Raw genomic sequence first — 22,684 nt, forward strand, 5'->3', positions numbered from 1 at the left:
AAGTATAGGTGACATTAGAAAAAGGAATTAAATGAGTAATTTTTCTTGTGAGTATACTTTCCAAAACTCTCAAGACTACTAAAACCAAAACCAGTCTTTCTCATGAATAGAATAAATGTGTGAGGAATTGATTGCCCAACAAAGGTAAAATATTAACAATTATGATTTCTTTCTTGCAATTTATATAAAAAAACTACCTGCCTTTAATTTAAAAGTCAACACATGCATTATTTTAAAATGTTCCATTCATACATACCACCTTTGACAGATTTGCCATTTCTTACTTAGCGTTCCATGTAACACTTGAAATTTCAGAATACTATTAAAGTATCAATAATCACCTGGTATAAACCACTGAGGAAGAACAGACATGCTTCAAAGAAGTAACATAAGTGGATTTCAAATTCAGATTAATATAACCCTGCCTCTCACTTAACTGTCAAGGTCAATGTATGTTCCATCCAGATGTCCTTCAAACTAGTTTACTTTTATTGCAACCAATTTAAAATTTCCCATTTGTAGATACCTTTTTAAACTTCTGAAAGTAAGAATCTAACAATCTTTTTCTTCTTCTCTCTCTCCTTTACCATATTTAGTCCAAACCAAATCCAACTAATACTTCTCAGGCAACGGTTATCAGATAGGCTACATTGCCACTATCATTATCCCAGCTCAGAATTTACAATGTAGTATGTTCTTTTTAAGTGCATGCATGGTTGTGGAAAAAATGAGAGTTCCTGTGGCCAGGATTCTCACCTGGCCCTGGTTGACTACCTCACTGAACACCTGTGGGCAATACATGGCGGTTGACTCTATACAGAGAGCTCTGCCCAGTGCTCTGGGCGCAACACAGTGGCATGACTGCAAGGCTGCAGGAGAGCAGAGCAGGGGCTGGAGTGGTGGTAGCGCCAAGGACAGAGGTCCAGAGGACAGTTGTGTGGACAAAGGGTCCCAGAGGACAGCTGTGCGGACAGAAGGGCCCAGAGGCAGAGACCGGCTTGCTGCATGCAGACTCGCTCTGAGTGAATGGGATTCTAGTGACTGACCTGCCACCTGGAAATAAAGTTGGGTATAACCCTCTCACCCCAAGAACGTTTTGCTGCCAATTTCTTCGGTCACACTGAATCTATAGCGAACTTGCCCGGGGCTGAAACCCATTGGCAAGACAATGATTTAATCCCCAAGCCTGTTCATCCTTCCATATACTCTGCTCTGGTGAGGGGCCCCACGTTCCCGAGGCAGAAAGCTAAAGCCTAAGCCAATAACTTTCTCTCCCTCAAATCCTCACTTCCCACCAACCAAAGCCTACCAATTCCAGCTCCTAAATATCTCTGTAACCATCCCTTCCTTCTCAGATGTGATTCATTTCTTGTCGCCAGCCTCTCTCCATACCTCTTCCTCCTCAGGGATGCCTCAGGAATCTTCCTAAAATGCAATTTTCTCCATGTCTCCTCCCCTAAAATTCTTATTTATTATGGCTTACTTCCCTTCAGTCAAGTCCAAAATGTGGCATCTGCATTCAAATTTTGACCAGTCTTGAGTCACCACATTTCTTGACCAGCTCCAACATACACCCCACACTCTTCCCTTAACGCATCCCTGAACTGTCTGTTTTTTCCACTAATATTTTAGTGTCTGTTTTGAATAATGAAGCAGAAATGAATAGCATTCTGTCTCTGCAACTGTCTCAACACCCCTGATCTCTCCCACCTCCCATAAGACACAATAGGAAGTTTTCTCTCCCTAAGAGGCTCTTGACTGCTCTCCCCTCTTTTGAGGTACTCAAACTTTCAGATTATGCTTAAAGGTCACCTGCCTCTGAAGCCTTCCTGTCTTTTACTGGAAGCCTCTCCCACAGCAGCCCGTGATGACCCAGTGAAGACTGCTTTGGAGTATTCCATTATATTGTCACGTATTAGGGATGTCTCCCCAGGTTCTCCCACTGACTATAAGCTCATATGAATTCAGAGACAGAATGCTATTCATTTCTGCTTCATTATTCAAAATAGACACTAAAATATTAGTGGAAAGAAAAGACTGGTCTTTAGCTTCTCCCCACAACATTTATCTTATCAACTATCCCAAATCCCTTTTAAGGTCCTTTTAAGGGTCCCTTTTAATTATGTCATTTATTCCCTCTCATCCCCATTAAATTATAGGGCTCCTGGGCTTTCATGGTGAACTTAATTTTAGTTACATCCCCTATTTCCATCTTTCAGCCATTTTCTGTTGCATCCCATCCTATACTGACTTGAGTCAAGCAAGTCTACTATAACAGAACCTGGTAACTCTCATGGCAGAGCCAAATATGCCATTCCTTCAGCCTAAAATGCCCATATCCGTCAGAGATTCAACTCTTAAATGTCAAGTTTCCAGGAAAGTTGCACAGGACAACGCCATGTGCATGAAAACACAATCACTTCCGAGACCCAATAGCTCATATACATATGGAGCCGTCATTATTCATTCACATGTATCCATTACTGATGTTAATACACTTTTGTATTTGTCTCACCACTGCCAAAGAAACTCTGACGACTAATCTCATTTTCTTGTCATAAATATGCATAGACTAGGGATTTTGTTAAGTATCTTTGTAAACTGAAATACAAGTATTCTTAGGCTAGCAATTTCACATTCCTTCTCTTGGGAGTAGTTCCCATTGGTTTATCCCATAGAATAGAAGTTCTCAAACCATAGTCTTCAGAACAGCAATACCCATAGTACCTTAGAACTTGCTAGAAATGAAAATTCTCAGGTCCTGCTCCATACTTACTGAATCAGCAGCTGTGGGCTTAGGGATGCAGTAAAGTGTCTTAAGAAGCCCTCCAGGGGATTTTGAGGGATGCTTAAGATTGAGAGTCCCTGCTCCAGAAGTATACCGAAATTAAAACTACATCTTGAAACTACAGCTTCAACTAGTTTAGCTACCTCTCTGAAAAAGGAAGTTAAACTGAAACATAATTCCTCCAGACTTACCCAACTAGAATTTAAAACAAACAAAAAGCACAAAGAGACTCAAAATTCAATGAAAAGCCTGGAACTACTGCCAATGATTTTCAAGTGTTGACTAAAAAAGAAACTCAATGTGCTTCACTGTGCTTAGGTGTGCTTAAGAGACCACCATAAAAATGCACTCGATCTGCTGCTGTCATAGCACGCTAAGCTGGCTCTCAGGATGTCTTGGGCCAGGGATCTAAAGGACGGAGAAGGTCATGAGTTCATTACTTAATGCTCCATAAGCAGCACCACTCCATGGGATTCGGAAGAGAACACTTAGCCTAAAAAACAGGCATCAAGTCCACAGAACAGTTTCTAGAGACACATAGTGACTTCTTCTCTAAGTTTTCTGAAAAGTCAACCACTTCTAGCTTTAAAGGAATGCTATTCAAATGATTAAAATAAGTTAATTTTGTTGCATTCATCTTCTAATTTCCTCACAACAGCATGCATTCCTATATCTCTAAAGGGCAATTGATGAGAAATCAGCCTAGATGTAGTTTTGTATTGCCAAATCTCTAATTTGTTTTCCCCAGTCAAAAAGAAAAGTCTGAATTAAGTAACAATGGAATAATTCCTCTCAATGTGGTGAAAGAGTAAATGGGCACAAATCTAAGGACATCTTATTAGAAAACACTACATAGAAAAATTTAATACCAAAGTAGCTTCCATAAAAAAAGTCACGCGTAGAGTTGTAAGGCATCAGATTTAAAAACAGAACAAACCAACTTGTTGGAAACAGGTACAAAATAAGGATTAAAGCAAAATGTACAGTAGCCACACAGGAAAATTAAATTGCTATTGGTAATTATATTCCAAAAAGTGAAATAGTGTGAATGTACTCTGATCTGATTAAAGCAGGTAGTTGTCTTTGAAATTTAATTCTAGACCTTATTTTATTCAGATTATTAAATCTGAAATTGAGTAGTAAATTATAATATCATCAAGCACCAATACAGTCACTCACTGAAATAAATAATGTTAACCCTAGGTAAAATGAAATACTACTCTAAGTCTTTTGTTGCCGTGGTTAGCTGGAAATGAGGTAAAGTAGAAATAACTACATTCAAATCAAAAGGCGGGACTAAAGTCAGGACACCTGTCTTAGCTCTCCAGGTGGCCTTGCAAAAACCACCTGACTTCTTCTGAGCCACTTTCTCTTCTGTGAAATGACTACACCAGATGAGATTCTCTTAGTACCTTCCAGCTCTGAAATTCTGATTATTAAATCAGACAAGTATCAAACAGACAAGTATCAAACAACAACATAAATTTCTTCCTCATTTATAATATCCTCATTATAATATCCATTAAAAGTGAAAGTTTCTGAAATTAACAATTCTCACTACAAATTTAAAATTGGTATAAAGACAACATAGAGACTTACTAGTCTCCCTAGAGGGCCTTTCTAGTAAGTTCAACTAAAAGTGAATATGCACACCAATTGTAGGACATGACTAAGCCTTCTGTACTTGTTCAGATAGATGAAACAGATGTTCCCATGTATTACTCTGATTATAATTGTGGGATAATGTGCTCCAGAGTTGAAAGCTGACAACTTTTTGAATACAATATTTATCTCCTTATAAATCTATGTCAATTTTTAAGTCTTATGAAATTAAAAATTCTTTTGAAATCTCAATCAAGGTAGTTCACAGCAAAAAATTAGTAAGTTATCAAAGTCATTCCAAAAAAGCAATCCTCAGACATAAGAAAATATAAGCTTTTAAATGATATAACCCCAAATTTCTTCTTAAAGCTTCAGTAGACCATAAGAGATGAAACACCAGATTGTCAAATTACCTGGGAGTGCCAGAGGATTAAAAGAATCATGAATGATGTATTGTGGGGGAATGAATATTTAGAAGTACAGATGCTTACTGGAGATAGGTCCTTTCTGATTCCATAATTCTCACCATTTTATGAAAGAATTAATTTTATAGACTTTAGACCCTTAGACAAGATGATTAAACTTCTCGGTGAGATAATGCTCTTCCTACTTTACACATACTTTATTCATTCTTTAATACAATTTTTACTGAAGAGGACAGATTATATCCTTATAAGCAAGTCTTTAAGGAAGTAGTAAAAAAAAAAGTCATTCGTAATAAACTAGATGAAAACTGGAAATGTCAGTGGGCTTTTAATAATTTTGGGCACTTTAGATTCAGGATGCAGAAACACATCTTTGTTTTCATCTTTTTTATTTTAAGAACACTGTTGAATATTATCTGTTAAAATGAATCCAAATTGTTCCCACAGTAATGAAAATCTCCAGGGAATATGGAGTGATCTGTCATTAGTTATCCTTAAATCTCTAGCCTTTCCTTTCCTTATCTGATTGGCTTTTGGTTCTTAGTTTAAGTATCAAACAACAACATAAATTTCTTCCTCATTTATAAGGCTGAATGTACTTAGAAATCCTTCCTTTCCCATTATGGTGTGCTGCACAGATTGAGTCTATGGGAAGGTCACTTGGGTCATACCATTCTTTCCTGGCAAAATTCTTTCTCTTTTCCACACCTCTCCTCCTTTCTCTACTCCTGCTGATATTTCTCGCATTTGAGGATTTCTCCCCCTTCTTTCTCCTCTTATCAACAGATCTTTTATTTTCCTTATTTATTCTTCAAAGGATTAAAATCGTATTCCTTAGTTCATTCAAGAAAGGCATATTTTTAATCCTTTAAAACTCAATGACACTTTTAACCAAAGTGTTTTTTGCCTACATCTTAAATCACAGGTAATCAGAGACTAACAGCTAAACTGAAGTAAATATACAAAATTAAGATTACTGTGGGACTGAATCACATTCCATTGTATGTATATACCACAGCTTCTTTACCCCATTTTTCAGTTGACATTTTGGTTGTTTCCTTATCTTGGCTCTTGTGAATAATGCTTCAGTGAACATGGAGTATAGATAGCTCTCTAAGATCCTGATTTCAATTCTTTTGGATATATACCCAGAAGTGGTAATCTGCCATATGCAACAACTTGGATGAACCTGGAGAAAATTATGCTAAGTGAAATATGCCAGTCACAGAAGGATAAATACAGCATGATTCTATTTAAATGAGGTATCTGCAAGAGTCACTCATAGAAACACACAACATAATGGTAGTTGCCAGGGACTGGAAGGAGGGGGAAATGAGGAGTTGCTATTCAATGGATAGCTTTAATCATGCAAGATAAATAAGTTCTAGAGATCTGGCATTCAATATTGTGCCTGTAGTTAACACTGTTTAGTGCACTTAAAAGTTAGTCAAGAAGGTGGATTTCATGTGGAGTATTCTTACCACAATAAAAAAGATTGCCATTACAAAATCCCTAAATTAATCCATATTTAAAAGAGTCAAAAAGAAAGCAACTCCTTTCTCTTAGCACCTGGGGTCCATCCCCTCCTTGCACACATTCTATGAAAGTGTACAAGACTGTCCAGTGTGTTCTTTGTGCCCTGCAAGGAGTTCATGCTCCTATCCTGTCATGATTCACCAATTACGTTTTAAGTCAATCTAGCTCTAGATAGACTAAGAGTTAAAAGAATTCAGTGCCATAAACATGAAGAAAATGAAATAATACAAGATAAGTCTGTCATGTGGATTGTACATACCCTGGGAGACCAGAGACCACAGAGTTCTCTAAACTTTCATCATAAACTGTCAATAGTAATTAATAAGAGAGCAAATATTCATTATGTTAGCTTTGTATTAGGCATCTAAGTTTTTTTACTTATAATAATAACTCATTTAATGCTCCCAATGGTCCCTATGCACTAGGTACTAATGCTGTCCCCATTTTAAAAGTAAAAAATAAGGACAAAGAGGATAAGGGAACTGGCTGAACTGGGAACTGTATCCAGGCATCTGGCTGCTTCTCCTAGGGTGGGCTTCCTGAAGCAAGATGCACCTCGCCTCCAAGAACAGCTGTCTAGAGGAAGGAGGAAAAAACAAACAGCAGCAGTTGGCCTAACTGGTAGACAAAGCTGTGTGGAAGGGAAATAAATATGCAGGCAGATAAGCAGCAAGTGATCAGAAGGCAGAACTGTGTAAAAGTCTGTGGAGTGGGTTTGGACTTGACATGATGAGCTGGTGGAAACCATGGTGCATTCAGGAGTGGGAACGCAGCTGCAGTAGACACACAAGATTTGAGGAGTGGAGCAAAATGCCTTTATAAAAATCCATAAGCCTAATCTATACCATAAGCATCTAATCATCTGATCAGAGACAGCCAGAAGCCCGCCAGGCTGGAAGTATGGGTGCGGAGGAGGAAAGGCTCGTGTACGCACACAGGGAGCCCCAGTCTTCAGAAGTCAGTGTGCCTCCTTTCTGACTCTTAAGTTCAAAGTTCACTAAAGCTTCAACCACTGGAGCTTTCTCAGGGAATTTTTACCGTAAATATTTAAGATACTGTTTAGAAAAAAATATTAACCTCCACAGCTAGTTTTTTTAGTGCCTTTAAATCTACTTAGTGTAAAATTTAATGTAAACATGCTTACGATATAGCCAAAAGAACCTTCCAGATACATCCTCTCCTCACCTTGCTGTATTTTCTTCAGAGTCCTGTCACCATCTCACATTATCTTCTGCCCTATTACAATACATACCTAAGCATGGCAGGACTCTGTCCTTTTCACTATGAAACTGAATTCCCAATACCTAAACAGTACTGGGTACATAGGAGCTCTACAAATATTAAGCTCATTAATCCATTTATTCATACACTTATTCGTTTATTGAATCAAATACCCTGGTGACATACATTCCCTAAACTACCTTTTTTCCCCCAACCTTGATCAACAGAAGAAGTAGGTTTGGAGGGGTTGTTTTTATTTTTGTTTTTTAATAAAATTGTGTCAAACTCAATCAGATGTCATTTTGCCAACTTTGTGAGTTTTTCAGTGCCACTGTTTGGGCATAAAGTTTGTAAGGATGGAGGGAAAAATAGAAAAGTGTATTTTGCTGTATGAATTTGGATGCAATGTGACTGAAATTTTCTCTTCCATAGAGGGTTGTATTATTCTTTTTTGAATAGTTGTTTACAAGAGATGTGAAGCTTAGATTAGCTTAGATTTAAAAGATGACAAAAGAAAAACAAGCAAGTGATCATTTTTGCTCATGCTGTAGGAGAATGCACAAAGCAAATGGGAGGGGGGAGGTACGGCTGACAGTGGCCCACATTGTGGATGCCACGTAAACACTGATTTATGACTTAGGGACCCCAAGGCCAGTACGGGCAGTCATGTTCAAGTCTCTGAACTGATTTGAATATCTAACTGGTTCCAGAAGACAACTCACAGTGTGTCCCTTGAAGGCATGATATTCCCACTGCCATTTATTCCAAAGCAATTGCAGTTCCCAGGACAAGAAATCAGGCCTAACATTTACAGAAGGCACTATAGAAAACAAAATAGAAAAAAGAGGTAATTTTTATTGTGTTTAAGAGAAGGAAAAAATACAATGATTGAAGCTATACTTATTCAGGACACTATAAAGAACTGGCTGAAGGTTAGGTAAATAGATCAGTGGACTGAGGAGTCAGAAATTGATGCACGCACTTGTACATGGACAACTGAGGGCGAGAGGAAGGAAAGGAAGACCAGTTTGGAGCCATCCGTTCTTCCCTCTCCACCCTCACTTTCTCAGAGCTGGGCTTTATTTTCCTGCAAATGCCTATTGTCTTCACAAATGACTCCCAAGTCCATATAACTAGCCATAAATTCTGACTATACACTGACACTCCCACATTTCCATTTGGATGCTCTCCTATCATGCCCATTGCAATGTGTTAAAACTTCATCTCCATCTTGCCCCCATATCTGCCCCTTCTCCCATTTCTGCTAAGGATTGCACAAGCTCAAGAGCTAATCTCGCTTCATCATGCTAATCAACCCCCATCATGTTTTGCTTCAAACATCTTTGGCATTTCTCCTCATTTACATTTTCACTGCTCTCAGCAGTTGGCATTCTTACCTAAACACCCATGAACTGCAACATTCCCTAACATATTTCCAAGACTCCAACCTAGTTCTCAGTCGATTCATTTTACATACTATTTCCTTACCCCCATCCTTCTAAATCTCTGATTTTAACTTTTAACCATCTGCTGAATAGTTTTTGGTAATAACCCCACTACCTATAAGATAACATTTAAACTCCTTAGCCAAGGTACTCCATGTACCAGTCAAGCTGGTCTCAACCTGTCATCCTGCCTCCAATCTGCCAAACTAGATTAGAGACTCATGCCTTGTGCTTTCCTCCCACCCCAAAAAAATGTAGGCCTCAGGAGTGGAGATCTTATTTAACTTTACTTACTGCTTTACATCTGGAATGCTCTGCAAAATGGTTGAATCAACCTTCTGTGCCTTTGGATGTGCCAATCTTCTTGCAGTAGTCCCCCACCTCTCACTCAAACCTTATTCATTCTTGAGATCCACATCCGAGCCTTACATCTCCAATATTTTTGTTAAACCCACAATCCACTGTGTGATATCTATCTCTTATTGCCTCAATTGTTACTCAGTGTGGTCCGCATTGGCATAACTTGGGAGCTTGCTAGAAATATAGCATCCCTGCCCAGACCTAATGAATCCGAACCTGCATTAGAACCAGACCCCAAGTGCCTTATAATCTCATTGAAGTGTGAGACACACTGGTTTAAAGCATCCTAACTCCTGCAGTCTGGGTTGTTTCTCACCCATAGCTTCTAAAATTTACAAATTCCTCCATAGCTCCAGAAATTCCTTCCTACCCAACCAGCTTGACAGAGCTCATCTGACAGATACACACATTAAAAACTTCCTTTGTTCAATTATCCTATCTTTCATTAAGACACACCTAGAGGTGGATTTTATATAATGGAAAAAAACATTGGGTTTTGAGTCATAATGAGGGTTCCCACATGCACTGAACATGTGACCCTGAGCAAGCTGCTAAGCTTCTCAGTTACCATATTTGTAAACTCAGGCAGCCACCCTATTTTATAAAGTAGTTCTAAGATCCCACAATGCATTAAGCTAGGCATGCAAATGTTATTTTCTTTCCACCCTCCTCCATTCCCTCTCTCAAAAGCAGTATATTTTCCTCCCTTTTTTTTTTAACAGCCTTAAAACTCAAGTAGTTTCTATTAGTGCATCTTACCCATTCCACTAGTTACTTAAAAGGAAATTTTTCCTTGTTTGTATTGTTCTGCTATATACGTATCTTGGGCTACTATAGTCTCATCTGTCTTCGATACTCTAAAACATGACATTCATTAAGTTTACTATTTCTTCCTACTAATGAAAGGCAATCAGTCCTGACATTTTACATTTAACAAGCAGCAAGAAGTGATTTCTAATGATTTGGCGAGAGAGGAAGTGATCACTCAATTTATCATTAAAAGGAATTCTTGAAGTGTTTCTGTGCTTGAGTCATTTTTGGACTTTGCTTTTCTGAGTCACCATCTGATCTCCCTCACTCCTTTCTGCAACTAGAGAGAGGAGTTTCATCTTACTGGAATTAGACTGTTCTATTTATTGTTACATTTGATGCTCTATGCTTACCACCTGTTTCAAACCTTCCAGTGGCAACGATGATAGCAGGACATTGGACAATATACTGAAATAATTCTTCTTTAATTCAGTATACTAGGTAACATGAGTGTAATTTATCTCTTTGCTTACAGTTTGGACTTTCAAAGATAGCGTAAGATTTAATGTACAATGACCTAAATCTAATAAAAAAATATTCCTTTTCTTTAAATAAGCACTTATTCCCAACCAAGGGTGTTTGAAGGAGGGAGTCATGGCTTAGTTCGGTTTTAAAAAATAAAATAAGACCGTCAAAACTTGTTTAAAAAGAAATTATTCTAAAGAAATTATCTACCAATTCTACTTTTTAAAAGATGGTTTCATGCCAGTACTATAAAGGTCAAAGTATGCTAGTATGATCCTGAGCAATCTAGGTTATTCATTGTAAAACCTCAAAAGGAATGTTCCATTATCACGGTAAATACAACTAAGCATTCATAAGTAAGTATCTTCATGAGACATAAAATCTATAAATGCATTTATGTGCACATATCAATAAATCCAAACACTGTTTCACTAACCGATATTAAAAGATCACACATGTAGCATACATCTTTTGGCACACGTGTTCCTTTAACATGTCTAAAATTAGGAGGTCAATCACTGATCTTAGACTTGGTGGCATGTTGTGAGTTATTTAGCTCACAAACTAGGAAAAACATTTTAAAATCATAATGCAAATATATTTGCCATTTATCACATGAGGTAATACCAACGACCTTCACAAATCCATTCTGGGTATAGCTGACCAGTTTAAAAAGCAACTCATGACAATTTCAGTTACATCGCACTAGGAAGAATACCAGCAAGTTTTTAAAGGCTGTCTGTTTCAACAATATAATGGAAAGAGTCCAAGCTTGTAGGCTAATTCACCCTCTAAATTTAAACCCTAGCTCTGTTATTGGTCCAAGGTCATATAGTTGTGCAACTTGCTTTTCTCTTGACTTACTTCACTTCGTGTTATGGAAACAAAATGGTAATATCTGGCTGGGCTGTGACTATGATAGAAATCACTAACGCAAAACACCCGTTTTCCACAGCTCTTATCTAGTTTGTCTAAACCTAACTGAATATTTCTGAGATACTCTGGACACTCTAGTGCAGCAATTTTCTTACCAAGTTGCTATTTGTCACTCCAAATCCACCGTCCCCTTTGAGTATAAAATATCAGTCACTGATGTTCCTTAAGACACAAAAGCAAACATTAAGACTTAAGAATGCTTTTCATCTTCTTCACTTTTGGTGTTAAGATCAAGGTAGCAAAGAGGTAGGTCTTGTATCTCTTCTATGCACCCAGGATTCAGGATCTATACATGGTGAATATTAAATATCCAATGGATGCAGTTGACAAGCCTCAAAATAAAAGGCCTACAGTTGAAAGGACTCAACACCCCTAGGCTAAGCCTCCCATACCCACCAACCCTCCTCAGCCCAACAGGATTGCGCTGCTTCTAGATACTCCAGAGCAGTAATCTGGTTCCAGCAGCCCTGGGCTTTTATCAGTGGATACCAGAATCTTTAATAAAGAGAATTTTTTTCTGCCTTTTTCTTATAAGTGATACAAAAAGGAAAATGAAAAATATGCGAAAGGACATAGAGCTCTATTTCTTAATAATCTGGGATCAGTCTGCCCTGGACATCCATATTTAACTATCATAATATTCCTACTTTTCTTCTAAGACACAGACCAATTCCCTTCAGTGAAATGAATTCACCGAAATAAGCAAAAATCTGGGACCTCTCTGGATCTGGTGCCTCAGTCTTTGAAGCCTTACACAAATTTTCACTAAGTTCTTATTTATTGTATGTGTGCTTTACTGCACATTTTATATATGAATACACACTATTCTACACAAAATAGAGCAGAAACTACCCATAGATTTTTCCTTCGTCACACTAAGCCAAAAGTCGTGCAACATGAACTAATTTTTTTACCCCAATACAATGATTCTTTAGAAGATTTCCAAATCACAATTTAAAAAAAAACATTTCAAAAATATCAAACGATCAATGGTACTACAATGTGGTGAAATAGTGATGTAATAACAGTGATACTTGATATATAGTGATTTCTCCCCCAAACTGCTCAAAGCACACAGAATGAACCCTTGATAATAGTGACTAATGCAGAGCTTAATTCAAAGTGGCTGCTTTTACCATGCCACAAAGATCCACTTCCCCTTTTTCCTTAAAGAAAAACTGGTTTATCTGAAGTGTGCTCATTCAAAGTGTGTTTTTAATCTCTTCCTTTTTGAATGGAATTTTATTACACTATCATTTATATTTAGTGTGGATTAAATTTATACGGCAAGTATATTTTGTTTCCTTAAAATTAAGTGTTTTTCAGTAACACTTTTGGAACGTTTTCTTAGGTTTACTCTGTATATTTCATCAGTGGTGTCTGAAGCAATGGTACTAAGCTTTTATGAGAAATAGATGACAAATCACCTTACTCCCAAGTTCAGGAAGGACACTCAGATATGTCTCTGAGAAATGAAGCCTGTCTATCAGCAGTCAGTCCCACCTGGGATGGTGGCTCAGCATGACAAGTCATACCAGGGCAGTCACCCCTAAAAGAGCTTCTCCATTAACCTAAACTCTTAAAAATAACCAATAAATGGTCAACAGATAACTTTTATACCTATTCTATATACCATTTTTAATAGCAAGTCTCAATTTTTTAAAGTAAAAAAATTAGGTTATGTCAAAGAACATTAACATAAACTATCCTAGTTTGTTTTCATTGTGTACAGTACAACTAAAGTAAACAAGCCTTTTTGCTTAACAAAGAGTGTCTCGTTAATTTTGATTTTTTAGTGTCTAGGATAAAAACCTTAAATATTTCAGATTATAAACAATAATTTTTATGCCATTAGTATAGTAGCTGTTTCATGGGCTAAACAAATGGGAGATGCCCAAGAGAAGCAGTGGGTCCGTGGAAAACATGGGGAGAACAGCTGCAGTGTTTTTAGAATAGGTGTTCAAAAGCCCTGCCACATGGTCTTTTAGAGAACAGTGTCTGGTCTTGTCTATCCAAAGGATAACCTCTCTTTCTCATGACCAAAAGGACAGACTTTCACAGAAATGAGAGGAAATGGGATGATAAAAATAAACCAATAAACAAAGTACACTTTTGGATTTGTGCTATAAACTGGTTGTGGTTTTATAAAAGTTATTCTGGTTTGCTTCTCAAAATATGGAGGTAAATCTTTCGAAAGAAATGAATCCAAATGAAATATATTTACCATATTTCAGAGAACATTTAAAAAATTTAAGTCTCACAAAAGTTAATTAAACTGAAATGATCCCATACATACAGGGGCAAGAGAAAATAGCTGTCTGTTCTCCGGTTTCTAGATTTTCTGTTCTAACAAGATATTGTTCCTGCTTTTAATTAATTCATATTCCCTGTCCTCGAGCTTTTATAAAAAATTCAAACTATGTATATAACTACCATGTTTCTACTCAAAAATCTTAAGTACACAGATTTATTTCACAAGATGAAGTAATTTGTGATGATATGAAAGCATTAAAATGTTCCTGAAACTTCACATAAACACAGAACATCCTCCTAAATGTCAGTTAAACATTAGTATTTATCCTTTGGACATCAGCATAAGGATTAAAACATCTACCAACTACTTTGAAAGGCACATGGCCCAAAGTTCCAATTTTAGTTTATTACTCACACAGAGGAAACACATTTTCTTTTAAATTGTATATATTTTAGATTATGTTGTAATATGCCTTATCATTCTGGAATGGTAAGTGAAAGGCAATTGAATCCACAAGTTCTATGACTGCTTTGCAATTCTGAATGATGAGAATAAAAAGAGGAAGACCTGGTAAAGAAAAATCAGTTCTCATCTCAAAACCTGGTTTTCAAGTTTCTAGGAAGTCTATGTAATTAAAAACTAATTTTCAAACAAACACTTAAGGTATCAGAAACTAAGAGGTAAAGGGAATAATGTGTTGTCCCTGTATTCAAATAGTTTTAAGTCTAGGGAAAAATTAGATACAGATGAAAAACAAAAAAAATGCTTTGAAAGCCCAGATGAGAAATCAATGTCGCCTCCAACTGGAAGTGTTTCCTGATTGGGAAGTCTAAATAACTGTTCATCTTTGTATTCCCAGAAAACACCATGCATTTATCTTAACATTCAAACATTTATCTCAAATGTATACTAACTTAAGGGGACCTTTCTTCAATTTAGGGCAGGACTCAGTATGATTTATGTCTGTAGAAATATATGCCACAGAGAAAATGCTCAATCAATACTTGCTGTATGACAGACAAACAAGTGAACGACTTCTCTGAAACTAAGATTTTCCCTTACCAGAATAACTGCACATACTTCCAAGTATACCCTCACATAAATAATCAAATCATACCATAATACTCATGAAACCCAGAAAAACAATGCTTCACACACCTCTAGTTACTAGCGATGCTCTCCTTTTCAAAAATGACATCATAGTACATGTAATTTTAGAAGTTTGATTAATTCCAAAGAGGCAGCCCTACAGATAATAATTTGAAAGACAGATGAATCTCTTCAACAAAAATCTCTTTGGGAATGTAAGTCATGAAACCATAAAACTCTTAGAAAAAAACATAGGCAAAAATCTCCTGGACATAAACATGAACGACTTCTTCATGAACATATCTCCACAGGAAAGGGAAACAAAAGCAAAAATGAACAAGTGGGACTATATCAAGCTGAAAAGCTTCTGTACAGCAAAGGGCACCACCAATAGAACAAAAAGGAATCCTACAGTATGGGAGAATGTATTCGTAAATGACCAATCTGATAAAGGGTTGACATAAAAAATATATAAAGAATTCATGCACCTCAACAAACAAAAAGAATATAATCCAATTAAAAAATGGGCAGAGGAGCCGAACAGACAGTTCTCCAAAGAAGAAATTCAGATGGCCAACAGACACATGAAAAGATGCTCCACATCGCTAGTCATCAGAGAAATGCAAATTAAAACCACAATGAGACATCACCTCACACCAGTAAGGATCACCACCATCCAAAAGACAAACAACAACAAATGTTGGCGAGGTTGTGGAGAAAAGGGATCCCTCCTACACTGCTGGTGGGAATGTAAACTAGTTCAACCATTGTGGAAAGCAGTATGGAGGTTCCTCAAAAAGCTCAAAATAGAAATACCATTTGACCCAGGAATTCCACTTCTAGGAATTTACCCTAAGAATGCAGCAGCCCAGTTTGAAAAAGACATATGCACCCTATGTTTATTGCAGCACTATTTACAATAGCCAAGAAATGGAAGCAACCTAAGTGTCCATAAGTAGATGAATGGAAAGAAGATGTGGTACACATACACATACACAATATTATTCAGCCATAAGAAGAAAACAAATCCTACCATTTGCAACAACATGGATGGAGCTAGAGGGTATTATGCTCAGTGAAATAAGCCAGGTGGAGAAAGACAAGTACCAAATGATTTCACTCATACATGGAGTATAAGAACAAAGAAAAAACTGAAGGAACAAAACAGCAGCAGAATCACAGAACCTGAGAATGGACTAACAGTTACCAAAGAGAAAGGGACTGGGGAGGATGGTTGGGAAGGGAGGGATAAGAGAGGGAAAAAAAGAAAGGGGGCATTATGATTAGCATGTATAATGTGTGGGGGCAGCACGGGGAGGGCTGTACAACACAGAGAAGATAAGTAGTAATTCTATAGCATCTTACTCTGATGGACAGTGACTATAATGGGGGCCGTAGGGGGGGGACTTGGGGATGGGGGGAGTCTAGTAAACATAATGTTCTTCATGTAAATGTAGGTTAATGATACCAAAATTTAAAAAAATCTCTTTGGTTTAACCCTTTGAAGGATGTTGTTATAAGACAAATGCTATCTGGTCACAGGAAAGCAAATTCCGTCATCCTCCCATGAATTGATTCCTGTCAACGACTAAGCAGATAAGCTGCCAAGTGAGAATCTTTGGAGCAATGACTGTACGTCAGGTTACTTTTTAAGATAAAGACCCTGTCCAGAAAAGTCTGCAACATCAAGTTTCACCCAGCAAGCCGAAACGGAATCAGGCCCCATGGCTTCCAGGATTTGAAGAGTAGAGAGAAGGAGGAGAACTGACAGTCAGAAACTTGTTTGTCTATCCACAAATAAATTAAGAACTAGAAATGGAGATAAATTCCAGATAAAACCTCAGTCATTCTATAGATTTGTTGCAGTATCATACCACATCTCTCTGCAACTAAGAAGACCTTTAGGCATTCAAACTTTGGGATTAAAGAACTTTTGATTTTTTGCTGCTGGCTTTAAACAGAGCCTTGACAACCCAAAAAAATCAGTGACCCCCTTGCAGTAACTACCTGATACCTGAGAATGACTGAATGGGACAGAGAGATGTACAGTGCAGCCAACTTCCTTTCTGTTTTATTCTCTCCTAACTACTGGGTAGGGAGGGAACGTTTAAAAATAGTAACATGAATTGACATGTGGAAGACACCCTGCTCACGTTACAGATCCAAGTTTGGATATCATTAAGTTTGTTGTTTTTTAAAAATAAAAACATATTAAGATGTTGAGAAACTCACTTGAAAGTCCTAAAAAAAATTAAACCAGGTTTAAGTCAGAAAAGGTGGAAATTACTTAATTCAAAGTAGGTATATTTTTACATACATGACTAAAAACCTTATACACAGATATACATATTCATACATCAAGCCCAGTTTGGCAGATTGTTAAAAGACTGTCATCTGGGAACCTAATTCCTAAGAAATGACTTGACAGTATTGTCACAAAATCAAGTACCCCTTCAAAGCTTTAGAGAACAGTTAAATCCTTAAAATACCATTTTGAGCCTACTTTATGTTCTTGAGGGAAATATGTTAACACTAATTTCGCTTCCAACCACTGTTGCTTTGGCAACTAGCATGCGTACAAAAAAAAAAAAAAAGATTCTTGATTTTTCTACCCTCCATTTGATAAAGAGATCTTTTTAAAAATTCAGTCAATATCAACATTTAAAGTTATGTTTTACACATAAAATATTAAGTACTCTAAATAATGAAAAGGTCTGTGCTAGAAAATAGTTCTTTGCATGGCTGAAGTAATTGTGTTCAAAAGCATTGACGTCCAGTAATTGTACTACAAACACAATGTAACTAAGGAAGTGCTAAAAAATTGGATTGGACTGGTAAGGGGATTGAAAAAACATGTTTGTAATCTGTTCAAATTCTCAGCCTAAAAATTTCAGTATATAATTGGTTAGAGCAAAGGTTTAAATGTAAGCCAGTTTCTGAGTCAAACTGCTAGACATACAAAATTAAAGGTTTAATGCTCAACCCCTGTTTTCTGCCAACTTCAATTCAGGACCCTCTGCTTTCTACAACCAGCAATTGCTCTGTGCCTGTTAATGACCGAATGACACCACCAAGAACATGACACTCTTACAGGCGGTCTCCAGTAGCATGGCCTTGTGGCTGCTGTGCTTGCTCTGCTACAGGCCTTTTACAGAAAGTGTGCAGAGGCAGTTCTGCAGGAGTCACACCACCTCTTCTCTGTGGATTGTATGTGTTTCTGAGCTCAGTACAGATATTTAGTAAATGGTTAATAATGATGCAGCTATTCATTGGTACAGAAACTAAATTTCGTGGCCCCAATAAACTTCTCAACTAGGATAATTCAACCAAATCTACCATTCATGGAGGCTAAGTCACCGATTTGGTTATTAGCTTTTTGGAAGAAAAGTAGTAAAGCTGGATCCTATTCACTAGTGTCAGGAATGTCAAAATATCAACTGACTTGAATATATGCAGTCCCAAAATAAGTGGAATAATTCAAACATACTTGGACAACTTTAAACCACTTCCTGGAAGAAGTAAAATAATTCAGTTAGAAAACTAGATAACATATTAATGTGAATAATACAGAGATATAAAGAGTACTCTAGTTCTGTTTGACTAGTGAGAAGTTTTTATTACAAATTAAGTTGTAAACCTCAAGTTGCTGGAAAACAAGACTTTGTAGTTAGGATCTGGATTACTGAAATTAAATAGCAAAGGCTCTTTAAATTGATTGCTTCTGCTCCTGCCATTCATCCTCACCACACACAACTCTCCTAAGCTCTGTATGCCATCTGTGTTTTTAATCACTGCTGTCCACTAACAAAAAATACTTCATGTTTGCCAACATGGAGTGTATAAACTGTCTTCTCCTCCTTATTCTCAGTGTATCATGCAAACATGGACCTTAGATTGCACTTGCCACAAGACCAGCAATGGGTCTATTAACTGTTAATGCAGCCTTAGCAGTTGAGTTTTGATAAGAGAATCTAAAAATAATCATATATTTTGCCACATTTGCTAATCTTAATGTATACTGATAAGCAATAGTGTCAACATATTCACACATTACCACACAAATTATAATGAGCCTTCCTTCTGAGTGAACATACTAACATGGAAATATTTTAGTAAAAAATTATATTTTAGCAGAATGGAAAAGTGTCCTTTCCACATGATTATCTTGCTGGCAGAGCGGAAATAAATAGGGAATTCCAAGTCTAAGACTGCATTTCTGAACCTAAGCATTAATGATACTTGGGGTTGGAAAATTCTTTATTGTGGGGACCCAGTAGCACCCCACCCCTGATATATCAACCACAAATGTCCCCTAGGGACTAACTGCCTTGAGAACCACTGGTCTAACAAACACCAAGTCCTTTGGCCTACAGCGATAGGATAAGATTTGACCAAAGAAGTCTATTCATAAGAACATAAACTAAAAGCTAAAATATATGTTACTGGTTAGTAAGCAATAGTTTGCTTTCTTTAAGCCTGCTTCCTTTTATTAAAAAAAAAACTGTTATCTCAGGACAAAATGCTGTGGCCAACGTTTTTAAATAAGCCATTTGCCAGCTCACTCAGGTCTTATAACCGGAAGACTTCCGTACTTTCTTCCCAGACCCAGGGTCGACCCTTTTGCTCTTTGTCCAAGACAGAATTATCAGGGGAAATGTTCTTAGGCTGAGTCAAGGTGCTCACTCAGGCATTCTCTGTAGTAGTACCTAGGCACACCTTGCTTTTATGGACTTGTGGTTTCCACTGAAACAAGTTGTTCTGCATACTTCCTACTACAGTATAACTACGTGACCTCCTGGTTTCAGTTTGTCAGTAATTTAATTTCACTGAAGGCTGAGCCCAGATACTGATTTTTCCTAAACACTTTACACCCAGTATCTCACGAAACAGGCTCCAGGAAAGTTTTGCTCAGAGTAGTCTTGCAATTAGAAGCCAACAAATGTGTTTTGCCTACTCTGTAGCCTACTCAAACATCACCTACAGACTCCAAACAGTATGATTTTAGGGGGAAAAGACATGTATTCTTAACAGACAGCAACAATGTAAAAGCCTTTTCAATGTCAAAAGTGTCTAGGTCCATCAGGTCTTATGAGAGAATGACAACTGGGAGAAAAACAAACTCATCTATAGAGGTATTTTTCATGGGAGTTAAACACAACCTTGCATTACAGCAGAAAGAAACGTGCCATTCTGGCAATCAAACTTAGGGTCTCTCAACTATCTCCTATTTAATTGGGAATGCAAACAGACTCTCCCCTGCCATGTACATGTCACTGCTGCACAGGTTGCAAATGCATATTCAACAGAACTAGAAGCATATAAGTTTAAAATGGTTTGCTAGTTTAAAAATATGTATTATTAGACTTTAAAAGATTAATTCTACTTGGTAAATTCTACTGGTAAAAGACAATATGCACTATAAAAGTTACTTACATACAGTGTTATGTTTCTTTAGAAAAAAATATTGGCCACATTAAAGATTTTACAGTCAATTTTTATATAACTATTAAAGCTATTACAAAAGGGATATTAACCATATAAGTTAAATCTTTGTCTGAATCAGTAGAAACTACTTTTTCCTTTTCTTCAGATAGAATAAAATGTTTACTTTCTCCCTTGGAAAAATGTTAATTATGTTTTAAGAGCCATGATAAGGAGGTAGTCATTATTACAAAACTAAATTGTTTTCCTGTCATATTTATCTGATAACAGGGGTTTTTCTGATTCACTGAGAGCAAATTAGATTTATAGGAGGAAAAAAGACTCACAAGAGCTTAAAACCAGATTTCCTGAAACCATACACTCACACATGAACACCATTTTCTATCAAAAACACAAGAGACACCTGCACATGTATTTTTATCCCCACTTTCTCCTCTGTACTATTAAAATGGTGAAAAACAGTATTTTTTAGAAATCAGCCACAATTGACGAGGTCATTAGCATTATATCTTGACCCCAGGTACTGCAACCTTCCAAATGTTAAGAAAGCCTCATACCACTGTACCACTCATTTTATATTAGCAATTATGGCTTAATTCCAAATATATATATTTTTAAAACTACTTTAAAATTATTAATTTTACTCTATAATATTACCTCTAAATTCACTTTATAGGTATAGTGAATATCCTCACCATTAGCAACCAAACACAACCATATTAGCTAAGCATTAAAATATGAACTACCATTTCAGTTAGTATAGAGATTTCAATAACAATATGTCATGGTTTCAATTACAGGCAGCTTCACATTCAGTGTCCCTAAGCTGGTTTTTAAATCATCTGTTATGGAATGAGAACAGAGAAAGACAGAGGAACGATTTTTCAGTAATCATGAACTCTCAGGAATTCTTTTCACATAAGCTATAAGCCCTAAGTTTAAAATATATAACAAACCACTGAAACTTACTTGACAGTGACTCGATTTGATAAATCCTGTAGATCCCCAGGATGGAAAAGCTGAGCTTGTTTCAATCCAATCTGTTCACAAGCTTTCAAAAAAACATTTATGTTATCCTGTGAAAAAGAAGTGGAAAGTGATTGCTTAGCAGAGCTTGCTCACCGATGAAGGTTACAAATTATTATGATGTAACTTCCAAGCTTCAAAGTCCAATTATAGCCAGCAAAAAAAGGAGGCAGCAAGATCAATGCATATATGTATATTTTTTTAAAGAAGACATGTATTGCCTTTCAGTCTTCCAGAGCATAAACGGTAGTTCTATCTTATGCCCTGGTATACACTGTTTCTGTGATCTTTGTGGCTGGCACGTTAAACATTACCTGTTACAGGACAAGTGCCTGGCCACTGAGCAGTAATCTACACTTTGATGTCAGCTCCACTCTGCAAACAAACGCCCTCTTCCCAGCTTTGCACGACAAGCCTCACCTCTCCTCTTTAAAAATAACTCCAGCTACTGACATTCACCCACCCAGAAACTGTTGGCAGGGAAGAAATAAGAGGAGGAACATTCTGTTTCTATGATTACAAATTACAGAACGACTGTGGAATACCACACCTGGAATCTGGGTTTGGTTGCAGAGCTGGCTCTCGACAGACAAGAAACCACACTACAGGACCCAGGAGAAGCCCAGGGCTCGCTGGCTAACCCGCATAGTTTAGGTGTGGTACATTGCCAACACCTGCACCTGCCTCAGGAACTGCCTTCAAAAAATGAAAATCTAGGTTACCCTCAAGTCTAATTTCAAACCCAAACTGTCCACTCACAAACCACTGCTTTCATTCAAATCAACCGCTACACAAACACTAATCACAACAGTAACATACAGTTCATGAGCACAGTTAGCTTGCGCTGCCATCTTTACTCAATTTAATAAATGAAAGCCATTTACAGGATTGAGCTTTTGAAGATGCCATGCGGGAGCTTTGCCTTGCGCTGGTAAGGTTCTCAGGAAGAGAAGGACCTCACCGCACGCCAACACATGTTGGTCCACTTACACATTGCGGGCAGCACCACATCCCCAGCGTGAGCCTCTGGGGCTTCCCTGGAAGCTCACCTCCCCACCAGCAGTGGGGCTGCCAGCAGCCAGAAGACAACCTGCCACTCGAAGAATGGCAGAAATGACTCTTTTCCTATGTTGAGAAGCTCATCTCCACGGGAGGAAAAGGCAGGTGTACAGCAAAGTGGAGGGAATGCTAGAGAAAGAGAAAGGAAGAGGCCAAGTTCAACGGTTCCAATTCCTGGAAAGAGAGGGGTTTAGGGGAAAGGTAAGCAAATGAATGGTAAGAGAAA

General features: G+C 37.4%; 1 protein-coding gene across 14 annotated transcripts in view; it reads right to left on the reverse strand.

Moving 5' to 3' along the window:
- Positions 1-22,684, reverse strand: part of LMO7 (LIM domain 7) — a 188,537-nt gene that overhangs the window by 66,575 nt on the left and 99,278 nt on the right. For all 14 annotated transcript variants that reach the window (XM_037010278.2, XM_037010273.2, XM_037010275.2 and 11 more), the window contains one exon: positions 21,343-21,449. In XM_037010278.2, the coding sequence (XP_036866173.2) occupies positions 21,343-21,449 (107 nt within the window). The remainder of the gene's footprint in view (positions 1-21,342; positions 21,450-22,684) is intronic.

The sequence above is a fragment of the Manis javanica genome, chromosome 9 (genome assembly GCF_040802235.1).
Source record: "Manis javanica isolate MJ-LG chromosome 9, MJ_LKY, whole genome shotgun sequence".
Lineage (NCBI taxonomy): Eukaryota > Metazoa > Chordata > Mammalia > Pholidota > Manidae > Manis > Manis javanica.